Genomic DNA, 21,498 nt, shown 5'->3' on the forward strand with positions numbered 1-21,498 from the left:
CTGCTCCTTTGGGGACTGAAGTCTGGTCCCCACAAGGGGAAACACTGTTTTTGGGTCAGGGGTTAGATTTAGGACTAAGGCGTGAATTGAGTTTAGGTTAGGATTAGGATTAGGTATGTGATGGTTAGTTAGGCTGTAGAAAATGAATGGAAGTCAATGTAAAGTTCCCACAAGACATAAAAACACGACTGTGTGTGTGCAGTTGTGTTTTTTACCTGGGGCCTGTAGGACTGCTGATGCAGGTGGACTGATGCTGACAAGGATTTCTACCTGGAGAACAAACATCATCCTCCTCTTCACAAAGCAGACCTTGGAACAAGAAGCGACAAACAAGGATCAACTAAAAAACAGAGTGCAGATCTTTTTTTCAGACATCCAGATTACTTTCCCTGACTAGTTGATTCGAAAGGAAGTACGGCGTACCTCTGTAGTTAGGAGGACACAAGCAGGTGTAGTTGCCGACTCCATCGACACAGGTGGCGCCATTGTCACATCCGTGATCTTCGCAGTCGTCCACGTTGACCTCACAAAATGTGCCATGGAAACCAAATGCACACGCGCAGCTAAGAGGGTAAAAACAAACAAATACAAGTTAAAAATAACTTGCACAAAAATAAAAAAAAAAATACTCATCTGGTTGGGCAGTGCATGCCTCCTCTGACCCTTAAAAAATATTTCTCACCATTATCATAAATGTCATTAAATAAGCAAATAGGCAAAAGTTTTAAATTGTACTTATTTTACGAAACAGATGCTTTATGATATCTACAGTAACTGGACATAATTATTATAAAGTTTTATGGTTCTCAAGTAGTGCTTAAAATGCAAAATCACAAAAATACATAGTGAATACAGATGGCTGAGTAAAAAACAGATTGCTGACTAGAAAGGAAGATTTTTGCAAGAAAATTAAGCAGCTGAACATTTTTTAGATAAGGAAATTCGCCATAACTATGGCGAATTTCGCCATAACTATATATATATATATATATATATATATATATATATATATATATATATATATATATATATATATAGTGGCTTTGGTGGATTTGTTGCTAACCACAATGATGCTACCTGAAGCCTCCTGTCTGCTCGTCTCTCAGGCAGCTTCCTCCATTGGTGCAGGGATTGCTGACACAAGCATCGACTGGAGTCTCGCAGTGTTTACCCTGTACGCCCGGCAAACACAGAAAGTATGAAAGATCAGCCCATCTGAAGAACAGGTTAGTAAGAAAGACAGGTATCCACTAAAAACAATATCCAAGACCTGTACAGGTCCAGGGGTGTCAAACTTGTTTTCATTTTGAGCCGTATTAACACCATTATTGTATTGATAAAACCCATTTACAAGTTGTTGAAATATTAATAAATAGCTGTCTCTACATCCAATCAGTACTTATTGAAATAAATAATATGGAACACCTTTTCAAACTGAAATAAATGTGCAAAGATGCAACAGCGTATTAGGGCCTCTGTAGATGGCGAAAAATGAATTTCCGCCAAAACATTTTGAGATTAAACTCAGAAATATTCTAGAAGCTCAGAAAATGTCAGAAATTTCTAGTTTAAAAAGTCACAAATGTTTTAGAAAAATTAATTTTGAGATTAATTAATTTTTTTTCAGCAAATATTTGACTTTTGAAGGTCAGAAATGTCTTTGTTTTTTTTTTTATTCTGGTTTTCAAACTATTACATTTCTGAGTTTTTGGACAGATATTTACTCCTTCTCTTCTAACTACAATTCTACTTTGTCATAAAAAGTAGCTTTAATTTCACTGATTTATAATTTTTTTTTAAACACCAGGGTTTTTTAAAGGCCTTTTTACGCCCCCCTCAGAGTCAACAGGGCCACATAAACAGCTACGGCAGGCCAGATTTGGCCCCCGGACCTCAAGTTTGATATATGCTCTAAAGTTTACACTTATTGTCATGAAATTAAAGTCAGATTCCTTGTTTGTGAACAATCTTCACCAAAACAACTGATTCTGACAGTCAGGAAACATGCACATGCAAGATGGCGGACGTTGGGTTGATTATATCCCTTTACGTTTTGATTCATACCGTAAAACCCGACTTGCAGGCGCAGGTGTACTGCTGGGATTGGTGGATTTGGCAGGTTCCCTGGTTCTGGCAAGGGGAGGAAACGCATGGAGTGCATTTGGCCTGAACAGAAATGTCCACTGGACCTGATTACACACACACACACACATATACACACAGAGGCAGAATTTGGTTTGCTAGCATAGCACCTTTCAAGGCACTCAAGTGGCATTACAATACGAGAAACATAACAACCTCTCCAAAGAAAATTGTGCATCAAAATATGCAGACCTATCATTGTTCAGTTAATCAGACGTTTTATTTTTTGATATGCAAATCTTGCTGAAATTATTATTTTAGCATAACAAGAACCCTATAATTTGGATTCTTGTTGTTTCTCTGGTATATTATTTAAATTTATAAAGTGATTTCCCCCCTCTTTCCACATGTGATTGCTCTCCTCCTCCTTATTTTTGTTTTTCTGGTTTTGGCTCAGAGGCAACCCTCATCTGACGAGTGCCTGAAACTGACAGACGGCGCAATCACTTCATAGCTCTGCTGCTTGTGGATCTGAGGAACACGTCAGTCACAGGAAGAAGTGACTGGCAGGTATGCAATATAGGCTAATGGAGGAAAAACAGAATACAAATGCTTCCTGTAAGCCGATGTGTGGTTGAGGTGGACAGATGACAGACTGATCCTTTGAAACGTACAAAAATCATAAAACACAAACAATGGCATAGATGGAAAATAGTGGAGGCAGGACAACCTGAATCTCATGATTATAATGCTAAGGATGAAATTTATTAGAGTGATAATTAGTCATTTAGTAATGTTATGATTCGCTTTGTTGTTGTTTACAATAATTTGACAAATTAAATTGCTGCTTGACTGCAAATTACCAAAGGCAGCAACGTTTCCAGCTGTGTTTGAAACTCTGAAGAAGTTGAGACCACTAGAGGGCGCTGTGACTGATGAACAGTGGAAAGCCACTGGCATAAACGTGGCCACATATGAAAAGAAAAGCGATTATGGTTAGAAAAGGCAGCATTACAAAAGAAAACTGAGAATAAATGACTTAATTATTTTTCTCTTTCTGTCAGCTGCTACCATTCGGGGGCGCCACAGCACAACAACTACTTCCCCCTCACTCTGTTTCAAGAACCCCGTCCAAATCGTTCTCCATTTTAGACTTTAAACTGACCTTCTGATAATCTAATTTATAATCCCATGTGTTTGGTCAATCCCAATGAAAATTTTAATATCTGCATGTTCCTCCACATCAGTCATATTTGTGTCACGTATTATCTCTGACTAGAGAAAAAAAAATGTAATTCCAATAATTTACTCTCCAAATGATCACAAATATAATGTAATGAATAAAAATACATTTAGTATTCTCAACAAAAACACAAAAATATGTAAAAATGACTCAAAGGGGGATTTTTAAATCCTGTACTTTAACTGCACATAAATATTAGCTATCCTGCTAACTAAGTAATGAATAAAAAAATGGCAATATACTTAAATGGAGTCCTGTAATTTGGTATGAATATTAGAGATTATATTTCAAGGTCATTTTAAAACATTTCAGAAGGGCATATTATGTAAAAAAAAACAAACAAAAAAAAAACAGATGGAAATAGATGGAAAAATAAAGAAATATTTTCTATGAAATATGTGATATTTGTTAAATTTGTTAATTCACTAATAATTTGTTTGTATACTAGAAAAAATGGCTAAACATAGAACAAGGTAAAACAGAAATAAATAAATTTACGAAAAGTCATATTTTGCTCTCCAGGTCCAAAAACTAAAGTGTTTAAAACTCAGAAATCAATCATGATGATGAGTCATCCTGAATTTAAAAATGACAAAAATAACCAGCCATTATGATTTTTCCTGCAGTTGAGCTGCTGTAAAATACCCTTTTTTTTCACTGCCATTTTCTTTGGTCAAATAGCCTGGATGCTGTGTTGAATGTTAAAACTTTTTACAGAACAAACACAAAAAGCTTTTTTTGAGAATAACACAGAGGCACAGAGGAACTATTCAAATCTAAGGCTAATTATTGAGCAGCTCATACATCATTTAGTTTCACGTTACTTAAAAAAAAGGTTGAATGTTGGATAAATTAAATAGCATAGCAGTGTTTCAATGTTTTAGGAGAAAAAATACAGCGTATGTATAGAAGGAACAAATAGCTTCTCAAAAGAGCTGGTTTTGTACGTAAAACCTCATTGCACTGCATGTTGTTTTAAATGTTTTATAAAAATAGCCTGCAGAGCAGTGCCGCAAAACATCCACCTCCAGTAAATTCTGGTTTAATGTGTCTACAGAGGCGATTTTCTGCAGATTTCTGTAAATTAGATCCGTCTGCACTGCAGTGTCTGGAGCTGCGAGTGTGTGGGAGTAGCAGCCACCAACTCCTCTACTGAGCCACACCAACTAAAAACATTTCATTAGATCGTTCATTAGGAGGCGTTTCCACATGCATGATAATTAGCTTAGAACGTTAAAAACCCACCAAAACTGGTCTAGGAAGTTAACCTTTGATTTGGTTCATCTGAACAAGAATGAGACTTGTAGGTGATGTGAATATGTTTAAAACAATACGTTAGGTCAAATAGTCCAAATCAAGCTGGAAGCAAATGCACAGAGGGAGGAAGATAAAAACAAATGTGTGGTATAAAATACACTGAGATGAGCAGAGGACCCAAAAATATAACTCAAGTAAAAGTAGCACTACTTCAACAAATGTTTACTCAAGTAAAAGTAAAAAGTGTTTGGTAAAAAGTCTACTGAAGTACTGCATAACATTTCAAATGATCAATCATTTAATTTTTAAAAATTACATAATCAGAAGGACCAAAATGTAAAGTTTGTTGAAACCTCTGAGCATTTTGGTATGCTAAGAACCAAAATGACAATAACTCATAACAAAAACTAACAAAATCATGCAAAAGAAAATTTTTCCAAATAAGTTTCATTCAATATAATATTTATGAAACTTTAACAAACACTGCAGGTGTGTCTCTGTGCCTGGTGAATTTTTGTTTTTCATTCAGTGAGTAGAGAATCCAAACATTTTATTCAAGTAAGAGTAGAGAAACTTCATAAAAAAATTACTCAAGTAAAAGTAAAAAGTACAGCGCAGTAAAAATACTCCTAAAAGTAAAAAATTTCAATCAAATTGTAACGAGTTCCTACCAAACTCTGAAAACATGTATTCAATCGCTCCTGGTTTAATTGCAGCCTTTACATGAATGCAGAGGCGCTTCCTGTTCGCTCACCCAGACACTGGAACTTGTCAGCAGGTGTGGTGAGCAGCAGCTTGCCCTCCAGGCCCCGTGGGCCGGCGCAGCGTGCGATGCCCGGCTCCTTATAGCCGCTCTTCACCCAGTCTGACAGCCAGAGCAGCCGGCAGTCACAGTACAGAGGGTTGGCTCCGATTGCTCTGAACAAACAGTAAGACAAGGAGGCATGATGAGACACTAATATGAGGAGGAGGTCAAAAAGGAAGCATGGTTTTCTTTGTCTGCACTGATATTAAGGTTAATTTAAGCTCCATCTGCACAGACAGACACAAAACAGATCTGCTGCGAACACTGAAGGAGCTAAGCATGCTCAAGCAGAACAGTGTGTAAACGGCCTCTTAAATCGAAAATGTAAGCTCCTGATTTTTGGCATTTAATTCCCCCATAGACTTTATTGTTGAAGTTCAATTTCTAACACTGATTTCACTGCAAAAAACACAAAATCTTACCACCCAATTTTGGTCTAGTTTCTAGAGAAGATTTCTCAATATTTTAAATAAGACAGACCAACTTAAAAGCAACTTTTGAGCGAAATATAGTCGCTTGTTTTAAGTAAATAATTCCTTAATATTGATGAAAATGTACTTGTTCCATTGGCAGATTATTTCACTTGTAATGTCGGAAAAATGTCTGAAGCGAAATAAGCTGCCAATGAAACAAACACTGAATAATTTACTTAAAACAAGTCTCGATGTCTTGCTTAAAAGTTACTTTTAAATCAGTTTTGCACCTTTTAAGGTTATTTCAACGTTTAAGAAAAGGTTGAAATGAGACATGTAACTTATTTTTGTACAGCTGGATGTAAATTCAGGCACTTACGTGATATACAAGATAAAACATAGATCCCCTTTTGTCTTTGCAGAGATATTGGTATTATACTCCATTGCAAACAAACTTACAAAAATAAATATTTAGCATTTTTACCAAGTTGTAATTATTGGAGCCTTTGGGTTTATTAGCTCAGTCTCAGCCGGCTTTCAAAAACCGCAATAACAAAAAAGTTCCTCATTCCTGATCTACAGAGACTGAGAAAGGACCAATAGTGAAAATCCTACTAGACATCTTTACAGGCGGCTCAACAACTGAATGCATGTGCAACATGTGCAGCACTTACAGGTGAGACAGGGAGGCCAGGTCACTGAAGATTCCCTGCTGCAGCTCAGAGATGTCGTTGCCATGGAGAGAGCTGGGAGACAGAAACAGTTATAGGCCAGAAAAGGTTCTGAGCATTGAAAGTGAACTCTCGCTGAGCACAACGACTGACGGGCAGGAAGTCTCACGCAGCACAAAAAACAAATGATAGCTTGGAATAAAGGAAAGGCGCTGCATACTGATGCTGCGTGAGTGAGTGTGTGTGTGTGTGTGTGTGTGTGTGTGTGTGTGTGTGTGTGTGTGTGTGTGTGTGTGTGTGTGTGTGTGTGTGTGTGTGTGTGTGTGTGCTCACAGCAGTCTTAGGGAGCGCAGGCCGGCCAGAGCTAGAGGAGGGATACATTGTAACGAGTTGTAGCTGAGGATCCTGAAAAAATGAAATTCAGAATTAAAAAAACTAAAGACACACATAAACACACAAGTCAACGCTGCAAAATGTAACTTTTATTAAAAAATATATTTTATTACACAGAATGAGACAATGAGACAGATGGTCTCTGGGGAAAACAATGTATATATATATAGCTCCTCTGCCTTCAGCCAGTGCTCAATAGAAACGACCAATCAGAGCTCACACTCTTCCCCCACCTCGTTACCATGGTAGTCTATTACAGCAGATAAACGGTTTTCTTGTAACGCTGAGTTGTTTCTCTGCCATTAGCACATTTAGCAGCACATTCATGAGGTTGATTGGCAGCGCTAAGTCCCTCCTTCTGGCTCTGATTGTCACAACATGGTGACAGATTCAACAATTATGTATAAAAAACATATTTTTCATAAAAGTTGCAAAGCATGGGTACAAACAGGTCTCTGTAATGGACAGTGTACCTAACCCAGGGGTGTTCAAAGTGCGGCCCGGGGGCCATTTGTGGCCCATGAACTGATTGTGGCCCTCTGACATGATTCACCTTTGACCCGTCCAGCAGAAGTGGTTGATGCAGATGACTGTTTGTTTTCAATCAGGCTAAAACTATTAACGACATCATTTTCCTACAATGGAAACTGTTAAGTGCAACATAAAGTATTAATCTTTTTATATAAATGCTTTTATCAGCAGAACCACATTCATGCAGAAACTTTTACTGAAAAGTCGACTTTGCGTCACCAAAATCAGCTTTTATTTAATTTACTAAATTTGGCTAAACATAGCAAATGTTTTAAAAGAAAGAGACTCAAATCCTGTTCTTATAACTGAGAATAAATGTTGTTCAATCAAACCCAAAAGAATTTGATTAGTGTGTAGAATCCTTTCAGGTTTTGGATCTACAAATAAATTTAGAATACTTTATTTGCTTCATTTTAACTGCTTTTATTTTATTTTCTCGGCCCAGAAGTAGTTTTGGCCACCCCAGATCTAACCATAAGTAATTACAAATTGATTTAGGAACCATAAACTCTGTATTTTACAACGGCCATCACAAAATAATGACCTTGAGTCAATTAAGTAGAGACATCGTGGGTAGATCATGAAACAAAGCGGTCCAAGAGCTTGACTCAAATCCACCAGTTCTCAGGAGGAATGGGACAAAATTTTGGCAAACTGATGAAAAGTTTGTGGTTGGAAACAAAACGGCTTGAAATTCAGTTCCAACAAATACTAAAAAAAAACACATGAAAACCTCCAGATTAAAAGTCTCTTGAACAGATTTTACTGACAGTCTTAACTCTTGTGACTTTAGACTGAAATGTCATTTTCAGCACACAGAGCATTATGACTTTAATATCTTTATTTATAACTTACTGTTTGAAAATGATAAAACTAGCTAAATTCTTAGTGTTTGACTGGTTGTGTACTCACAGAGTTGTGAGTTGGCTCATGTTGGAGAAGGAGTCATTGGACAGCGAGTTGATTTTATTGTTGCTCAGATCTCTGCGGAGGCAAAGGTCAGGAGGGATCAATACGCATTAATGCAACATGCAAGTCTAAAACAAACTTCCTGGAACAACACAAACAAAAGCATAAAAAAGAGTTACACAATGTTTAAATGACTTTTTGAAAATCCTTGCATCTCCTGAAACAAAACAAAAATCTAAGTTAACTCAGTTTTTGATCTGATCACATGAAGGATTCTTCTGGATGTTTGTCATATTATCTAAATATGAAACGTCTGCATTGAATCGAGTCTACAGCCAACAGCTCCACCTAGTGGATGTTTGTGGAAGGATGTTCACATCTTCCAACAAGTTACTGTTAAATAACGGCTGATCCTAATAAACTTCTGACTTTCAAGGTACTGATCCGCTTTAGTTTGAAGGTACACTTCTTGAAAACAAAATGCTAAAAATAAAAAATAAAAGTCATATCACGTTGGGTACAACAAAATATAACATTTTCAAAAAGAGCTGCTGTTTACTCAGTTTGTGCCTCTTTAAATGCTGCATCAGTAGAGCAGGATAAAAGTCAGTATTGTTTTTGTCAAAGTGAATTCAACCGTGTTTAGTGAGGTTTCTCTTACACAAGCTGCAGGTACTTGAAGCTGGCTAACTCCTTAGGGACGCTGGTGAACTGGTTTCCATCCAGGTACCTAACAAGAGAAGATATTTGTTCTGAAAAACTGACTCCGTTCAAAACATTTGCATGTTGCTAAAAACCTGTTCACATAAATTCAATGAGAGAGATGATGTCAGAAACATTATTCAATCAGGAACTGTAAAAATTAACGACAAGTTAATAACTATTACAACTTCTACTCCAACCAATTAAACACCTGAACTTTTTTCATCGGCAGCCTCCTAATGAAACACTGTACTGCATGTGTTTTTCTCGTTTTAACGTTTCAATATATTTTATTCTCAAACCTGCCAATTATCTGTACAATAGATGAACAATAATGTGTGAAGTGATTGATTTAATCTAATAAACTTATGGAAGCTGGTTTTAGGGTTATTATTACTGGAAAATACACCAGGAAATAGGAAATGGACTGAAATCAGACAATTTTCTTCATTAACTCTTCCTGGTGATTGGTCCAGCAGAAAGTAAAAAAAGAAGAAGATATTTTTCTGGTCAGTGAATATATCACACATAAGTAATAACACAACAATCATACTGAGAGCTAGTCAGTTTCAATCGCTCATAGCAGAAAGGCTTCCTAAATATTGAGCCATAAAGATATAAAATCTGTAAGGTCAAAGCCTCACCACTAAATTCTGCTTGGTAAATCACTATTAACTTTATTATTATTATTATTGATCAGGTTATAGGTCTAAAATGCACCCGATCAAACTTTAAGAGTAACCATGGATGTAACACTGACCAGACAACTGAGACATTTCTTTTTTTTCCCACTTGCTTTGTTTTCCCAGAGGTTTTAAGAGGCGTTCACTCACAGTTCGGTGATGTTACGTGGTAATCCTCTGGGCAGAGCCTGCAGGTGTTTGTTGCTGCAGCGAACCACTGTGTCCATGCAGGAACACTGACTGGGACACTGAGGCCCCGCTACGCAGCTCCTGTCCTCCAGCACAGAACCTGGACACACAAAGTACAGTTTCACTTTGGAGTCACTCAGTTTAAATTACTCACATTGCATTTGCTAGGGGTGTAAGCTAAAACAAAATTATCCAAAAGGGTAGTGAAATTTGCCACTTTGTTTCATTAAAAAATATATTACATTTCTTGCTGAGCAAATAAAAACAAAACACAATATTTTGTTTTTGTAAGCTGGAAAACAAGATTCCCCCTGAGTTGTTTCAACTTTAGTATTCTAGCCCATTTTGCAGAAAGTTTGGACACCACTGACCTTAGCTAATTCATTTTGATCTAGTAAACAATTAATTGTTTTCATCTCTAGTATTCTCTGACATTTCTCTCCACGTTTCAGCGAGTTTTAAGAGAAACTACCATCCTCGCAGCGGAAATCAGGGACCGCTACGTCCTGCAGAGGAATCCCTCGCAGGAAAGCCGGGCTCTGGCACCGAGGGTTCCCCGTCACGATCCGGCGGCTCCGGAGCCACGCCCCGAACCAGGACAGGTGGCAGTCGCAGGTAAAGGGGTTGGCCAGCAGGTTTCTGACACACAGCAGACGAACCATGAGGGAGGGAATCACACGCAAGGCGAGACACACACTTTGATGCACAAGAGTCACTGACAGAGTGGAGAGGTTGGGCAGAGTGTCGAAGGCTCCAGGCAGGATGGTGGTGAGCTGGTTGTCGTAGAGGGAGAGCAGCCTGACGTTGGGCAGCCCTGTGAAGCTGCTGTTATGGATGCAGCTGATCCTGTTGTTCCTTAGCATCCTACACACACACACACACACACACACACACCACGCACACGCACGCACGCACGCGCACACACACACGCACACACGCACACACACACACACACACACACACACACATCCAAAAACACAAACATTAACTATTAAACTCCAACATCTGGTACAATCATTTGCTAAAAGACAAATTATGAGTATCAGTTCACTTTATGGGTTTCGGTTTTACAGTGTCTTACTCTTGTCTGGGTTCTTTCTTTTTATGTGGCTGAAGAGACTAAAATCCATAGTATTTGTAAAGAGAGTAAAGGAAAAATCAAAGGATAAATAAAGCAGGTCCACATGAGTATTAGGGTCATACTAAGAAAAAATAAAAATAATAAAATTATGAGAATAAATTTATAATAATACTAGATACTACTAGATACTAATACTAGATACTACTATAATACTTGTAATTAAATCAGAATATGAGAATAAAGTTGTAGTATTACGAGAATACAGTCATATGAGAATAAATATGAGAATAAAAAATAAAGTCGTACGAGAATAAAGTTGTAATAAAATGAGAATAATGCAATAAATCATGAGAATAAAATCGTACAAGACATTCTTTTTCACTTTTAATGCATAAACTTTATCAACAAAATTTACTGAGAGGAAATGCTGCTGACTGTCGAATTAAACCTGCCGCCAGATGGCGCTGTTTGAACATTTAAGGTTTAATAGCAGGACATGCAGAGGTTATGACTCTTGTTCTTTCAACAACATAACTTTTTATGTTTTGGAAAATGCTGCAGCTGCATTTTGCAGCCTAAAAAATAGTCAAACTCGTCATTCACACACGTAAGAACAAAGTTTTAAAAGATTACATAAAAAACCTCCTGGAAACTTAATACATTTTGAAATAAAGACAGTAAGTGAGATACTATTTACTGTTCATATGACGGATTTATTCTATAAAAAAAGATCAAATCAATTTTAAACACATATAATTGCTACCTCATTAATGGAAGCTGCTGTTGTTTACTCAGTTTTGTAGTGAAGAGACTTTGTTTGTGTCCATGTGTTTTTGTTCATGCGGTGTTTTCTCTTTAATCAATAGTCTAAGGTGTTGTTATATTTCTTTATATTTATTTAAAAAACACTGTGAAAATCGATTGTGACATGTAAACAAATTTATATCTGATTTAAAAGTAACTTTTTGTCTTTGAGTCCAAATTGTTTGAAACATGTTGAATCCCTGTGACGTCTGTAATGACTTGAAAAATGATTTAAAAACCAATGAAAACATCAGTTGGTTTGTTGGTACAGAATAAAACGAACAAGAAAAAACAAGTTTTCCTCATTTTCATGACAAAACTTTAAGAAAAGTATCTATATCCCAACCAGATTATCTTAACTTCTCTACTTATTTGATGTACAAAATACAGAGCTTAATAGCAACACACAGGATGTTTAGCTGGTTTACATGAATAAGCACATTATTTCAGCATCAAATGCTAATAAAACTGGATTCTTCTGTATTTCAGCTGCAGATATTTGAACTCACAGCATGCGCAGCCCCTCCATGCCTCTGAACATGCTCCCTCGCACCGACTCCAGGTGGTTGGCTGTCAGGTGAAGTTCCCCCACTGACGAGGCGCCCTCAAATGCACCGTCCTCGATCTCCGAAATCTTGTTGTTGCTCAGGTTACTAAGAGGAGAAAAATAAATAAAATAAAGCTTTTTGCCATGTGGGTGAAAATTGTTGACTCCAAAAAAATAAATAAAATCAATCAAATGAAACAGTTAGAAATTTACTGTTGATTCAAAACTTGGAAAAAACTTTTACAGCAGTGTGTTAGGGCCACTGAAGGTAGAAAAAAAATGAGTAAATTTCTGCAAAAAAGTCAGAAAATTTTGTGATAAATCTTCCAATTTTCAAAAACTTTCAAAAAGAAAATTTAAAAGAACATTTTAGGCATTTGGCACTTACATTTTCTTTATATGAGAAAGACCCTTGAAGGCGCCAGTGGCCTCCAGCATGGACAGGTCATTGTTGTTAAGACGCCTGGAGAAATTATAGAAATTAATATCAAATCCAACATAAAGACCAATTCAGATGTTTGGACCTGCATCAATGTGTCTTAATGCAGCTGTAATGTTTTATCAGTGTGAAAAAGAAACATTTTCCTCACTGTCTCATGAAATCAGGCTAAACCTTTCCTGTTTTTTGTCAGTTTTCTTTATGAATAGTGAGTTAGATGTTTTAGACAAAGTTTAAAGTGTTCTTCAAATTTATAAGTTAAATAATTTTATGACTAATTTGGTGGTATTCTTACGGTCATTGTCCATTTAGAACAGGGATGTCAAAGTCAAATACACAGAGGGCCAAAAAAACAAATTTGCTACAAGCCGAGGGCCGGACTGGTTTAATGTTTATTAAAACATATTGAAATGATTGCACATAGCCTATTGAACCAAGACCTAACAGAGTGTATTATTTAACGATTAAATGAATAAAGCAATATTTTGTTATGGCTCTGTCAGTAACTTCAAGGGAAAACATTTTTCAAGAGGCAAACAGCAACAAATTTAATTGTTTTTAAAAACAAAATATGTTTCTTAATATCAAGATAAATGCATAAATCAAAGTGCATGCATTATAAACTGAAAATGCATTACTGTGCTGCTCTATGATCCTACCGATCACTGCTTTCAAATAGTAAAGTAAAAAAATAAATCAAATCAGTTGTATTCTTTCTCATGGCTCTTATCTGCAATTTTACCTGAATCCATTCAACTGAAAAATAAATACAATAAAATAAAATAAAATACAAAAATATATGGCACACAGACAAAACAATACTTCATTCAAAGAAAAATCACGTCTTGTAGAAACAAATGTAAAAATTTAACTGAAACTTATAAACTGAAAATACGTTACTGCTCTGTGATGCTCACTTGTCTGAGGCTGAGCCTGATACTTGGAGGTGTCTCATCTTTTGTACAAGTTCATCAATGTTCGGGGTGAGGCTCTGAGCTGATGAATAATGAAGCCGTTTGGGCGCGCTGTAGTCACTTCGCGGGCTACCGTTGCATTATGGGAAATGTAGTGTTTGCAGGCAAAACACGAGCGGGCGGCTCTGGCTTGCGGGCCGGTTCTCATAGTAATTAAATATCATTCAGGGGGCCATAGATAATTGATTTGCGGGCCGGATGTGGCCCGCAGGCCTTGACTTTGACTTATGTGATTTAGAAGATCCATTTGTGCTCAGGAGGCTTCTACGTTATTTGACATTCCTATGCAAATGTGGTCATTTTTACCAAACACTTCAAATGTATTTTTATCTTTATCTGACATGTATCCACAAATTAAGATTTTTATTGTCAAAAATAAGCTGGGCTGAGACCCAAACGGTAGTACAAAAATGTGCAAAAAAGTTAATTTGCATGATAGGTCCCCTTTTAGTGTGGAGGTTGAACCTGAAAGTTACTGCGACAGGACGTAGTGTCCGTGTAATTTTGCACATGAGCGTGACTCACAGCTCTTCGGTGGAGGGCGGCAGGTGCTCTGGGAACTTGGTGAGGCGCAGATTGGAGCAGTCCACCACATTGGCCTCACAGCGACATTTAGCAGGACATACAGGCTTACTGTTACACTCGTAGCTCAGGCGTCGATCTTCAGTGCCTGCATGCAAACACAGGATGCAAATGTCTCCTATTGTTTCTGTGACTGCAGAAATAAAGCTAAATAAAAAACATATTCACCTGGGATGTGGTACTGCTCCTTGGCTGTAAAGAAAAGCAATCAAAGAGAAATATGTCAATCAATAAATATGCTTACTTCAGTATAATTTCTGAATGGAAAATAAACCATTGTTTAAACCAAAAATTCACCAGACAAGAACACACACCTGCAGATTTTGTTAAAGTTTCATAAGTTTGCAATTAAACAAAACTGATTTGGAAAAATTTCTTTTGCCTGATTTAATTTTTTTTATTTATATTTTCGTCCGTACAAAAGCCAAAATTTCCTCTTAACTTTATATTTTGTTTTGCCTGATTTTTAAAATATTAAATTACTAATTTACTCAGACTTATTACCAAATACTTGTTTTACTCTTGAGTAATTTCTTAGACGACTACTTTTTTTTAAACTTTTACTTGAGTAAAAATATGTTAGTGCCACTCTTCCTCAGTATCATTTTTGTGCACTCTACCCACCACTTTCAAAACAATCATTATCAACTGAATGGCCGGCAGAGACTTACCGGAGCATCTGAACTTGTGGCTCTTGATCTGAGCGATGCGTTTGTTGGCGAGCCGACGAGGGCTGGCGCAGCGAGCTCCGCTGGTCTCGATGGGGTTTGAACCCAGGAAGTCAGCCAGCCACTTCACATGACAGTCACAGACAAACGGGTTCTGGGCCAGGTGGCTGAGAAGACATCACAAAACCGCAACCCGATCAAACACTAGCTTCTCTTCTGGATTTTCCACGTTCGGTGGTCGCCATGGCGACCCCGCCGTCTCCCGACCAGATCAAACTCGACGTCACGTTGCGTCAGCAGCCACTCTACTGCGCATGTCGCCTTCAGAATGCAGGCAAGAATACATTATTCTAACTTTTTAACTATCTACAGGTTGGCTAATAAAATAATGTACAACTCGTAGCCAGCACAGATCACCTCACTCGGCCCGGCGCAGGCTGTTGTGAGAGATTTTATTTTTAGCACATCTTGCACTGCCTCCCGTTCAACGGCATTTTAATTTCCGAAGGTAATCAGTGGCGCAACTACACATTATTTAGGTGGATGCGAAAACATAAATCGGCAACAAATAGCTAATATCATTTAGTTTTGGTCATCTTCTCTCGTCAATTATCAACTCACCTGCAATTAATGTCAATTTGGTAAAGTAACTTAAAATAACACTGCCATAAACATTTGTAGTACCGCGGACAATATGCTAGCTGATGCTAAAACAGCAAGACGAAAGCGGGTAACCATGGTAACCAGTGAGCGTTGAAAGGCCGCCCGGTGTTCCAGCTCTTTCTCTAGCCAAGTTGCGCGCGCATATGCTGCGTTTACAACTAAATAATCCCTCTAAAGTCCAAAAAGGAAGGTGCTTCTTTTTTACTCACAGTGTCTGGATGCTGTGCAGTGAGCTAAAGGTTCCCTTAGCCAGACTTTGGATCTTATTGTCGTACAGAGAAAGAAGGGCAAGGTTTTCCAGGTCTTTGAACGCTGCTGCACGGATACAGTGGATTTTATTTGCATTCAGCAATCTGCAGGATGTTAAGAAACCAGAATCAGAAAAGAATGAATCACAGGTTCACTGACATCATCATCTGACTGCGATGGCATATCAGGGGAACTGTAGATAGGAAAAAAGGAGGAGTAAATTTCCACCAAAACTCAGAACATTTTCAAAGGTCAAATATTTTCAACTTTTGAAACTCAGAAATGTCCATGCTTTGTTAAGAACATTTCATTGAATAATCTTAAAATTTCTGATTTTTTTTTTTCTGGCAAATTTTAAACTATTTAAACTCACAAATGTATGTGTCTTCTGGAAAAATTCTGAGATTACTCTCAACATTTCATTTCTGAGTATTTTGGCAGAAATTTACCCCTTTTTTCTATATACAATGGCCCTAATATGGTGATGTATCAGACAAGTGTTGGTTTCAAACAGAAATCTTTTTTTCTTTTTCTTTTTTTTTCACAAAGATGGGATCTTTTAACCCTAAATTGTCAACTTCTTGTGACCCCATTTGGGAATCCCTACAGAACAATTAAGGTTATTTGTACCACACAAAATCACCACAACAGACCAGCGGGGTAAATACTGGCATGTTTTCTTGGACCAATTCTTCCATTTTCTTATTCCTCAAACAAAGATGAAGCCATAATGAAAATAAACACTTTCAATGCATTAAAAATAAATAAGACATTACAATTCACCACTACTTTATGGCAATAATTTTTAGAAGTAATGTTAAGCTATGGAAACTATGATAAAGTATTAGGGTACTAAAGTACTAAATGCCATATACAGGTCTAAGTACTAAAAAGTACAAAGTACTAAAGAAAAATAAAAAACAAGAACAAAGTCATAAAATTATGACTCTAAAGTCATAATATTACAAAAAGAAACTCGTAATATGAGAATAAAGTACAATAAAGTTGTATGAGAATAAAATCAAAATTATACAAGCATAAAGTTATAATAGTGTGAGAAAAAATCATATTACAAAAATAGAGTTGTATAAGAATAAAGTCATAAAATTACAAAAAATAAAGTTGTAATGTTACAACTTTCTTTTCGTAGGACTATAAAGTTGTTCTTGTGTTATTTCGACTTTATTCTTGTAATATTATGATTTTATTCTCTTTTTTTTTTTGTGTGGCCCTAATACTTCATCAATCAAAACTGATTTACGCTTAACAGCTTGGAATAAAAACATATAAATATTCAATATTTTGAATCAAAGTTGCTTCTGCTAAGCCAGAAAATCCAATTAACATAAAATTAACTTATGATGCAAAGCTTAGATGTCATCCCAGTTTTAACAGAAATAAAAGTGAGTTTTTTCAGACTTACAGCAGCTCCAGAGAAACCAAGCCATCGAATACTCCACTGGGCAGCTCAGTGATTTTATTCCCATACAGAACGCTGCAGACAAGAAACAGCAGGATCACCCCGAATGCTTTTACTGCTGTTACTGATGCATTACTTTGATAAAACCACACACTTTATTGCACAGATACATGTTTACAAAAGAGCCAGAAAGAAGCCAGGAAACAGCTAAATCACAGTGGAGTGCGTAGATCCCACATTATTTTTATACAAACATGATGCAAACATCATGTGTGTAACATAATGTTAAAACATTATTTGTTTTAACTTCTTGATTCTGATTTGCTAAGAATATATTGCTTATCGTTACAAATAACGATATGAATGACCTGGCTGGTTCCACAAATACCTGCACGATAAAACAAAACATCTCAAATTAACGGTACAGTACTGGCAGCTGTTACTGAATTTTACCGTATAAATATGGCATAAATACAGACAAAATTCTGGCAACCACTGTTAGGTATTTTACTGTAAATTATGGTAATTTATGTTAAAATGTTATTGTATAATCTGTATCGTAAGACCTGTCTATGGTAAAATATATCCATAAAATTATTTCATACCATATAAAAAAATACAGATTTTAAATGGTATTTTATATTTTACCATATAAAATTCAGATAATCACAGATTTTATATGGCAAAATCCGTATTTATCCAAATTTTACCATATAAATACGGTAAACTAGATTTATGGTAATTTATAGTAGCTGTGGTTACAAGTGGTTTCTGAATGGTAAGTTAACTTTGTCTCTTCCAGTAGCCATTGTTAATCGCATACAGAGGTAAAACCAGCTGACCAAACCCTGCTGGAGCTCTGCCTGGGTTGCTAGGTAACGGTTGCTAGGTATCGGGCTGGGCTTCACTGGGGTTGCTAGGTGAGGGGCAGAGCCTGCTGAACTGTGATGTTACATTCGCTCCTCTATAACCTGTCACTGTAACAGCCTGTACATATATATGTTTGTTATATACTTTCAGTGGAAGGAAAAACAAGAAATGTAAAAAAAATTTTAAAAAATAGTGAGAGGAAGCAAAGAAAACTCACAGCGAATTGAGCGCTCGGAGGCCGTGAAATGCATCAGGAGCAATCTCAGATATCTGATTGTTGCTCAGGTCTCTGTGCAGGAAACAGATCAGAAACTACATATTCATCACAGATGTAAATGGAAAATACATTCATTCCCCTTCCTTTGATTCAAAGCTTCAGTTATTTATTTACTTGAATCTCCAGCTTGATCTCCACCACGACGTTCTGATATTTTAAACATTCAGCTCAACTCACATTTCTCTTCCCGCCTGTCTGGAAACCTACAAACTCCGAAACTCTCCTACAATATAAACACATGCAGCCAACAATCGTGTTGCCTTCGTGCTCCTGTAAGCCGCAAGCAACGCGGCAGAACATTTTGGAACTGAATTGTAACATAAAACATGCACAGGACTGTAAACCAGTCCTGCGCATCTAAAATAAAATTCTCCACACTATGTCACCATGTTGTGCCATTGAGTATCAACATGGCTGATTTAGCACGTTAGCATTAGCTTCCACTAAATACCACGATGGTGTAGTGCAGAACTAATGTGAATTATTAGCGCTTTAATGTTAGCGCAGTGATTTTTTTTAGTTAGCAGTGCCCAACTTGTGGTTTCACTGCAAAAACACAAAACCTTGCAAAGCATTTTTGGTTTATTTTCTAGTGCAAATATGTTAGTACACTTGGAGTAAGACAAAGCTTAACTTATAAGTAACTTTTCAGCAGCATATAGGAGCTTTTTTAAATCAATAATTCCTTAATATTGATGAAAGCGTGCTACTTCCATTGGCTGATTATATAATATGGGAAAATGTGAAATAATTTTACAATGGAGCTAACACTTTTTCATCAATATTCAGTTAACTATTTGGTTAAAAGAACTCTTATATCTTGCTGAAACGTTACTTGTAAGTTCGTTTTGCCTTATTTCAAGTGTACTAAGATATTTGCATTAAAAACTAGACATAAAATGCTTGGTAAGATTTTGTGTTTTTGCAGTGTTGTGTTTATTAATATCACACTTTGCTTTTTGAATAGGCACTGAAACAAAATGGAGCACAAAAAGACACAAAAGATGTGCAAAAAACAGCCCAAGGTCAGTGCAACATAACGTTTGTCAGTAAATGTCTGACATCAAGTAATCATTGAAATAAAGAGAACAGATCATCTTAGCTGCAGTAACCTGTGTGAAGGTAAAACAAAGGGCTGGCTTGGTGATCAAAAGGTTGTAACTCACATGCGGTGGAGCTTCTTGTAGGAGGTGAACGCACCAGGAGGAACTGACTTGATGCCGTTCTGCTCCAGACGACTGCAGGAAAATAAAAGACAGAATGAGACACGAAGATTAGTTGGTTTTCATTCACACATTACTTGATTCACTTTTAGTATCGAAATACACAACATTTTATATGTTAGAATAAGGCTTAGTTTTACATCTAAAGTATGCAAAAACACAAAATCATATCGAGTATTTTTGATCTGGTCTCTAGTGCAAATATTTTAGTACAGTTAAAATAAGACATTTTGCTTTCTTTCTATTAATCAAAGACGTATGGAGCAGTAGACCTTACATCTCCGTCATGGCCTCCGGCAGGTGGGCAGGTATGGCGGTGAGGCCCCTTCCTCTGCAGTTCACAATGTTGTTGCTGCAGGAACACATCGGAGGACAAGAACCGGACGCCAAACTGCACGGCTGAACGAAGGCGCTGCCGCTGTGGGCTAGCAGGAGGATCAGAGGGAACGGTTCTATACTCAGATCTATTACCTGCATTTCTATGCAACAACACCTGACACGCCACCTGAACAGAGTTCCCAAAAACTGTACTAAATTAAGAGCAGGACTACTTCAACATATTTTTACTCAAGGAAAAGTAAAAGAAATAGCAAGAAGTAAGAGTAAGAGTGTAAAAAGTTGACTCAAGTACTGATCAAATGATCAATCATTTAATATTTAAAAATTACATAAACAGGCAGATCAAAATTTAAAGATAAGTGGAAATTTTGGAATTTTAAAGACCAAAATGACAATAAATTATATAAGTAACAAAAAATAACAAATTAAGACAAAATTATGTTTTTGTTTTTTTTTTTCTAAATCAGTTTCTTTCGATAAAAACTTTAACAAAAACTGCAGGTCTGTGTCTGGTGAATTTTTGATTAAAACTTGTTTGTTTTTCATTCAGTGGGGAGAAAATCCATAAGTTTTACTCAAGTAAGAGAAGAAATACTTTATAATAAAATTACACAAGTAGAAATAAAAAGTACAGCATAGTAAAAATACTCCTAAAAGTACATTTTTCCCAAAAATTACTCAAGTGTCACTGCAAAAACACAAAATCTTACCAAGTAGTTTTGTCTAGTTTCTAGTGAAAATATTGTAATACACTCGAAATAAGACAATATTAATTTACAAGTAACTTTTCAGCAAGATGTATGAGCTTGTTTTAGGTCAATAATTCCTTAATATTGATGAAAAAGTTCTAGTTCCACTGGTAGATTATTTCACTTATACCAAGACGTTAATCCCAGACGTTTTAGTAAAATAATCTGAAAGTGAAACTACAACCTTTTAATCAATATCAAGGAATTTTTTTACTTAAAACAAGCTCATATATCTCGGTGAGAACTTTCTTGTGTGTTATTTTAAGACATTTACACTAAAAACTGGACCAAAAATAAGTTTTTCTGTTTTTGCAGTGTAAATGTAACTGTGTAAATAGTTACTCCCCAACTCTGCACCTGAGCAGGCGAAGTCACTCTTGCGCAGCTCTGCGAGGTTGAGCCCCCGCAGAGCCGGAGGGGAACTGCACTGCGTGTAGAGGCCCAGCGCAGACCGCTGCCGTAGCCATGGCGACAGCCAGGCCAGGTGACAGTCACAGCGCAGCGCGTTGGAGTGGAGCCGGCTGGAGGGGGGAAGCAGAGAGAGAGAGAAAATGGTTCCCCGATAACAACATGCAGTTGGCAGGAGCGGCGCACTTACAAGGTTCGCAGTTTCGGCATGTGGTTGAAACTGGAGACGGGGATGCTGCTGATGTTGTTGTTGTTCATCGTGCTGGAGGGGACAAATAGAGTTAGCAACAAGGAAAAAGGTCAGAGGATGTGAGGAAACAAAGGAGG

At 36.9% G+C, this 21,498-nt stretch overlaps 1 protein-coding gene across 3 annotated transcripts in view; it reads right to left on the reverse strand.

Moving 5' to 3' along the window:
- Nucleotides 1-21,498, reverse strand: part of LOC103470154 (slit homolog 1 protein-like) — a 62,670-nt gene that overhangs the window by 15,047 nt on the left and 26,125 nt on the right. For all 3 annotated transcript variants that reach the window (XM_081610529.1, XM_008418363.3, XM_008418354.3), the window contains exons 7-30: nt 21,362-21,433; nt 21,121-21,284; nt 19,953-20,100; nt 19,619-19,690; nt 18,393-18,464; nt 17,309-17,380; nt 15,846-15,989; nt 14,977-15,140; nt 14,474-14,497; nt 14,249-14,393; nt 12,699-12,773; nt 12,273-12,416; nt 10,599-10,742; nt 10,351-10,517; nt 9,840-9,978; nt 8,966-9,034; nt 8,308-8,379; nt 6,805-6,876; nt 6,475-6,546; nt 5,337-5,500; nt 2,065-2,189; nt 1,078-1,172; nt 424-563; nt 216-309 (exon numbers count right to left, since the gene is read on the reverse strand). In XM_081610529.1, the coding sequence (XP_081466655.1) occupies nt 216-309; nt 424-563; nt 1,078-1,172; nt 2,065-2,189; nt 5,337-5,500; nt 6,475-6,546; nt 6,805-6,876; nt 8,308-8,379; nt 8,966-9,034; nt 9,840-9,978; nt 10,351-10,517; nt 10,599-10,742; nt 12,273-12,416; nt 12,699-12,773; nt 14,249-14,393; nt 14,474-14,497; nt 14,977-15,140; nt 15,846-15,989; nt 17,309-17,380; nt 18,393-18,464; nt 19,619-19,690; nt 19,953-20,100; nt 21,121-21,284; nt 21,362-21,433 (2,649 nt within the window). The remainder of the gene's footprint in view (nt 1-215; nt 310-423; nt 564-1,077; nt 1,173-2,064; nt 2,190-5,336; nt 5,501-6,474; nt 6,547-6,804; nt 6,877-8,307; nt 8,380-8,965; nt 9,035-9,839; nt 9,979-10,350; nt 10,518-10,598; nt 10,743-12,272; nt 12,417-12,698; nt 12,774-14,248; nt 14,394-14,473; nt 14,498-14,976; nt 15,141-15,845; nt 15,990-17,308; nt 17,381-18,392; nt 18,465-19,618; nt 19,691-19,952; nt 20,101-21,120; nt 21,285-21,361; nt 21,434-21,498) is intronic.

This window comes from Poecilia reticulata, chromosome 1 (genome assembly GCF_904066995.2).
Source record: "Poecilia reticulata chromosome 1, P_reticulata-male-v2, whole genome shotgun sequence".
In the NCBI taxonomy this organism is placed as follows: domain Eukaryota; kingdom Metazoa; phylum Chordata; class Actinopteri; order Cyprinodontiformes; family Poeciliidae; genus Poecilia; species Poecilia reticulata.